The sequence below is a fragment of the Phacochoerus africanus genome, chromosome 4 (assembly GCF_016906955.1).
Source record: "Phacochoerus africanus isolate WHEZ1 chromosome 4, ROS_Pafr_v1, whole genome shotgun sequence".
Taxonomy (NCBI): domain Eukaryota; kingdom Metazoa; phylum Chordata; class Mammalia; order Artiodactyla; family Suidae; genus Phacochoerus; species Phacochoerus africanus.
This window is the reverse complement of record NC_062547.1, coordinates 64,567,939-64,574,606: the sequence shown is the minus strand read 5'-3', so window position 1 is coordinate 64,574,606 and position 6,668 is coordinate 64,567,939. Positions and strand designations below refer to the sequence as shown.

At 35.9% G+C, this 6,668-nt stretch overlaps 1 protein-coding gene across 1 annotated transcript; it reads right to left on the bottom strand.

The window, feature by feature from the left end:
* Window positions 1-2,877: 2,877 nt before the first annotated feature.
* LOC125124636 (olfactory receptor 7A10-like) lies at window positions 2,878-6,373 on the bottom strand. Its single transcript, XM_047774685.1, has 2 exons — window positions 6,352-6,373; window positions 2,878-3,839 (listed from the first exon to the last, which is right to left on the bottom strand). Exons 1-2 carry the CDS (start codon window positions 6,371-6,373, stop codon window positions 2,878-2,880), a joined length of 984 nt encoding a protein of 327 aa, XP_047630641.1.
* Window positions 6,374-6,668: the final 295 nt, after the last annotated feature.

Genomic DNA, 6,668 nt, shown 5'->3' with positions numbered 1-6,668 from the left:
ACATGAAGAAATGCTCAATGTCACTGATTATTAGATCAATGCAAATCAAAACTTCCATGAGATACCACCTCACACCAGTCAGAATGGCCATCATTAGTAAGTCCACAAATAACAAATGCTGGAGGGGGTGTGGAGAAAAGGGAATCCTCCTGCACCATTGGTGGGAATGTAAACTTGTAAAACCACTATGGAGAATAGCATGGAGGTACCTTAGAAAACTATACATAAAACTACCATATGACCCAGCAATCCTACTCTTGGGCATATATCCAGACAAAAGTTTCCTTGAAAAGGAAACATTCACCCGCATGTTCATTGCAGCACCAAGACATGGAATCAACCCTTTTGTCCATTGACAGATAATTGGATTAGGAAGATGTAAATATACACAATGGAATACTACTCAGTCATAAAAGAACAAAATAATGCCATTTGCAGCAACATGGATGGAACTAGAGACTCTCATCCTGAGTGAAGTAAGTCAGAAAGAGATAGACAAATACCATATGATATCACTTGTATCTGGAATCTAACATATGACACAAACGATCCTTTCCACAGAAAAGAAAATCATGGACTTGGAGAATAGATTTGTAGTTGCCTAGGGGAGGGGGAGGGAGTGGGATGGATTGGGAATTTGAGATTAATGGATGAAAACTATTGCTTTTGGAGTGGAATAGCAGTGAGATCCTGCTGTGTAGCACTGAGAACTATGTCTAATCACTTATGACATAGCATGATAATGGGAGAAAAAAGAATGTATTCATATGTGTAACTGGGTCACTCTGCTGTACAGTAGAAAAAATTCGTATTGGGGGAATAGCAATTAAAAAAAAAGACAAAAGGACACAATTTTGACACTGAGAGCTGACTATAGACCCATGAGAAACTTTGTAGAAGTCAGAACAATATATCCCCTTCTGATAATAAAAGAATTACATTAAACCATTTGATTTTTGGATGACTTGTGATATAGCATGTTAATTGATGTAACAATCAAAGTGATCCAAACTGAGGACAATTATAACAATCCACAGTATCTTATTTTGGTATGTGTTTTGATATTGGAAGCCAGTGTCCATGATTACTCTGTTATCAAATTTATTTCAGATAACTCTAGTAATGAATGACTATATGATGTTCTGTTCCAGGGAACTTGAAGAGGTGGGAAGGACTTGAATATTCATGCAGAAAAACTGCAGTCCATGAATCACATAATAGGGCAGGAATCTAAGCTCTCTTGCGAGTCATTATTGATGATAAAGACTGAAGAAATCTCTTTGCAAAAGAGTAGACATAGAATGAATAATACATTTATTTGCCATTCCTTTAGTGATGATGATGCAATTTGGTAAAATTGAGGTATTTCACTAAGAGAAATGTAAGTATGGATATATGAAGGTATCACTGGACATTTTCAACCAGAATCAGGAAGACAACCAGTCTCGATAAACACATAAAACTCTCCATCAAGTCCTTCATTCCTATGTATGAACCCTCTTACACATGAACACTGATTTTTCCATAGTTCAAAGAGTAGATTTCCAGAATAAAAAAGAAATATTTTACAGAGTAATGCAATATATAATTTTAATAGTATTGGAGTACATCTGGTTTAAATATTGTGTTAGTTTTAGGTGTACAAAGTGACTGAGTATATTTTTATATAGTGCTACATAAGCCATTTATGTATTTTGGAGATTAATCCTTTGTTGGTCCCTTCATTTGCAAATATTTTCTCCCACTCTGTTGGTTGCCTTTTCATTTTGTTTATGGTTCCTTTGGCTGTGCGAAAGCTTTTGAGTTCAATTGGGTCCCATTTGTTTATTTTTGTTTTTATTTTCATTGTTCTATGAGATATTGTTACAATTTCTGTCAGAATATTCTTCCTAATTTTTCCTCCAAGAGTTTGAAAACTGGACAGCTACATATAAAATAATGAAAATAGAAATTCTCTAACACCATACACACAAGTAAATTAAAATGGATTAAAGGCCTATAATGTATAATTTTAAAATTTACTTCATCATATTTAAGGTCATCTGTAACTCTAAGGTCAAATTAGGGTAATTTACTTCTTCAAATTTTTGTTTGCTTGAAGACACCATGTGAAAACATGTTTTGGATAATTTATATTTGCCAGTGACCATGGTAAGCATTGTGAACATAGAATTGAGTTAAAGAACAGAAGAGAATAAATTCCTAATGAGAAGAATAAAATTGAATGAATTTATGTAAAACATGATATATGCCAAAGTCAAGATTATCAGAAGGGCAGTTAAGAAATTGGTATAGAGGAGTTCCTGTCGTGGCGCAGTGGTTACCAAATCCAACTAGGAACCATGAGGAACCATGAGGTTGCGGGTTCGATCCCTGCCCTTGCTCAGTGGGTTAACAATCCGGCATTGCCATGAGCTGTGGTGTAGGTCACAGTTGCAGCTCAGATCCTATGTTGCTGTGGCTCTGGTGTAGGCCAGCAGCTTTGGCTCTGATTAGACCCATAGATAGCCTGGGAACCTCCATCAAGAAATGGCAAAAAGACAAAAAAAAAAAAAAAAAAAAAAGAAATTGGTATAGAAAGAAGAAGCCAAATCTCAGAAGACTGGTCTGAGATTATCCTCTGACATACACATAAAACAGGAATGATTTCCAACACTAACTTTTTTCAAAAAAGTATACAATTAAAGACAGTTCCTTTACAAAATATGACTTGGCATCATATACTCGTTTGAGAAAAATTATTCTAAAATAATCCATCTAGTCACACCAAAAATGGGAATTACCCAAATTTTCTCTTTAAAGATTGAGAACAACTAGGGGGAGTAGGAAAATGATAAAATGTAAAATTTGGGAAAATTACAATTTCTGGCTCCAAAGTTATGAACCCTGCCATCTTGTGCTCTTGTCCTGCCCCAGGACATTTTCCCCCTTTATAAGTGCCATCTCAACAAATCTTTTTAGAGCCCTCTTTATGTCCTTGTTCCGCAGACTGTAGATAAAGGGGTTCAGCATGGGTGTGACCACAGTGTACATCACTGAGGCTATTGCACTTGACTGTGAGCTGTGGGTAGCAGCAGAGCTGAGGTACACTCCAAGCATTGTGCAATAAAATAAGGAGACAACTGAGAGGTGAGATGCACAGGTAGCAAATGCTTTATACTTCCCCTGCCCTGATGAGATTCTAAGTATAGAGGAAACTATCTTAGAGTATGAATATAAGATACCAACCAGAGGACCACCACCAAGTAGTGGAGCTACAAAATACATCACTGTATCATTAAGAAAGGTATCAGAACAGGCAAGTTGGACCAACTGATTAAGTTCACAGAAATAATGGGGGATTTGTAGGTTTGTGTAGAAGGAAAGATGCAACACCATTAAGGTTTGTAAAAAGGAATATGCAACACTGATAATCCAGGAAACCAGAACCAGCAGTCCACAGTGCTGTGGGCTCATGATGACCCTGTAGTGCAGGGGATGGCAGACGGCCACAAAGCGGTCATAGGCCATCACAGTCAGGAGGAAGTCATCCAGCCCTAAGGAGAGTATAGAAATATACATCTGAATCATGCAGCCTTCAAAGGTTATAACTTTGCTCTGAGTCTGGATGTTCTGCAGCATCTTCGGTATGATGGTAGAAGTGAAACAGATGTCCACAAAAGACAGGTTGGAGAGGAAGAAGTACATGGGTGTGTGGAGATGGGAATCAGAAATGGTGGCCAGAATGATGAACAGGTTCCCAAACACCGTGCTCAGATACATAGAGAAGAAAAGCATAAATATCATGGGCTGCAGATCTTGTTCCTCTGAAAATCCCAGGAGAAGAAATTCTGAAACTCCTGTAAGGTTTCCCAGTTACACATGGTGAAATCCAATATAAGGAAGTAGAAAAAAAAAACATGATTATTTTTCACACAAATGGGTATTATTCACATAAGTGAAATGCTGAATTTATAGTTTGCAGTCAGAATATTAATTTCAATATTTTGTGCATGGATTGGGCCCCCAATGTGATTTCCTCATGCCATATCTGATTAGGATATTTTCCCATTCTTAGTTTTTTTTGGTTAAGTTGTCATATTCCACACTTAATGAGAAATTCTGTCATTTATTTCTGAAATGTATGTTGATTTCTGACAATGTTCCTAGGCTGTCTGGGCTTTCACTCTAGATAATGAAAAAAAAATCTCCCAACATCCTTACAGATCATGTATGACAAGGCCACATCTAACCTCATAAAATGTTGAAAAATTAAAAAAACTTTACCTCTATGATCAGGAGCGAGGCAAGGGAACACGCTCTCACCACTTCTATTCCACATGGTACTGGAAGCCCTAGCCAGAGAGAGCACACAAGCAAAAGAAAGAAAAGACATTATATTTGGAAAGGAAGAGGTGAAATTGTCTCTATTTGCAGATGACATGCTTTTACATGTGGAAAATCCTAAAAGAGTAAAATTAGAATATTCTCTTACACACAAAAATAACTTCAAAATATTTAGAGACCTGGACTTAGGATAATATAAAACTTTTATAGGAAAACTTTGGCAGGACCATCTTTCACATAAATTGCAGAAATATCTTTTGGGATCCATCTCCTTGAGTAATGAAAATAAAAACAAAAATAAAAAATGGTTGAGTTCCTGTTGTGGTTCAGTGGATTATGAACCTGATTAGTACACACAAGGATGTGGATTCTATCCCTGGTCTTGCTTAGTGGGTTAAGGATCTGGCATTGCTGTGAGCTGTGGTGTAGGTTACAGACCTGGCTTGGATTTGGCATTGCTATGGCTGTATGCATAGGCCAGCAGCTGCAGCTTTAACTTGAAACTATAGCCTTGGGACTACCATATGCCACAGGTGTGGCACTAAAAAGCACAAAAAAAGGGAAAAAATAAAATAAAAAACAGGACCTAATTATACTTGAAAGTTCTGGACAGCAAAGGAAACCATAAACAAAATGAAATGAACAACCCACAGAATCAGATAAAATATTTATAAAAGAAGCAACTAATAAGAAATTAATCCTCAAAATATACAGACAACTCATGCAGCTCAATTTAAAAAAAAAAACACATGACCCAATTAAAAAATGTGCAGAAGATCTAAATAGATATTTCTCCAAAGAAGACAGATGGCCAAAAAGCACATTAAGATGTACTAAACATCACTAATTATTAGAGAAATGCAAATCAAACTAAAATGAGTTGTCACCTCACATTGGTCAAAAAGTCTAAAAAAAATAAATGCTGAAGAGTGTGTGGAGAAGTGGGAACCTTCTTACACTGTTGGTGGGAATATAGATGGGTACAACCACTATGGAGTACTGTATGGAGGTTCCTCAAAAAACAACACACAACAACAGCCAAGAAAAAGCTACTCTAGGATCCATAAATTTCTCTCCTGGGATATATATGGAAAAAACCATGGTTAAAAAAGATACGTGGACCTCAATATTCTTTGCAGAAAAGATTTAAAATAGCCAAGGCATGGAAGCAAACTAAATGTCCATCAAAAGAGGATTGGATAAAGAAGATATGGTACATACATACAATTGAATATTACTCAGCCATTAAAAAAATGCCATTTGCAGCAACATGGATAAACCTAAAGATTATCATACTAAAGTGAAGTCAGAGAAAGACAAATACCATATGTCTTATATGTGAAATCTTGAAAAATAACACAAATAAACTCACAAAACAGAAAGGGACAGACAGACTTTGCAAACAAACATATGGGAGTTTTCTTGTGTTGTAGCAGGTTGAGGATCTGACATTGTTACTGCAGTAGTTTGGGTTACTGCTGGGGCACAGGTACAGTCCTTGGCCTGGGAGCTACCATATGCTATGGTTCAGGCCAACAACAAAAAAGATAAAACAAACTTATGGTTACAAAAGGGCAGGATAAATTTGGGGTGGTGGGAGGGATGAATCTGGAGTTGGGATTAATATATTCACACAACTATATATAAAATAGGTAATCAACAAGTATTTATTGTATAGCACAGGAAACTCTACTCAAGATTCTAAGCTCACCTACGTGGGAAAAGAATCTAATAAAGAATCAATATGTGTATATGTACAAGAGAACCCATCATACAGCAGAAATCAATACAACATTGTAAATCAAGTATACTTAAGTAAAATTAAAAAAAAAAATAAAAAGAGAACAATAAATAAGGAGATTAAAAATTATGTCCAGCTATAAAACACACAAATTGTTAAATGTTCATTGCCATTTTCTTGAGCTGCAGTTATGTCAGTGATACCCAAGGACTGAAGAACACATGTTAAACGCTGTGGTCTCAAATTTTCCTCTCCTATAAACTTGTATATAAGGCATTGGTTACTAAATGTGTTTTTTTTCTTCATAGGGTTAGTATGACCTATGCCTATTCACTTAGGCTACCTAGGGAAATAGATAATATGTTATTTTTAATTATAGATTTTTTTTTAAATTCATGTGGTCCCAGAGATATACAGAAATATCCTAATATTTCATATCCAAGAGTGAGAATAAATTTAGTATAATAAGAAGGCAACAAAGGGGAAAACTTGGCATGGTGCATGAAGTTTTGTTCCAGATTTTAGTGATTTTCAGCTTTTCTTCATTGGGTATTATAGTTACTACAGGTTTGTAATGAATGGCTTCTATTATGCTATGTTC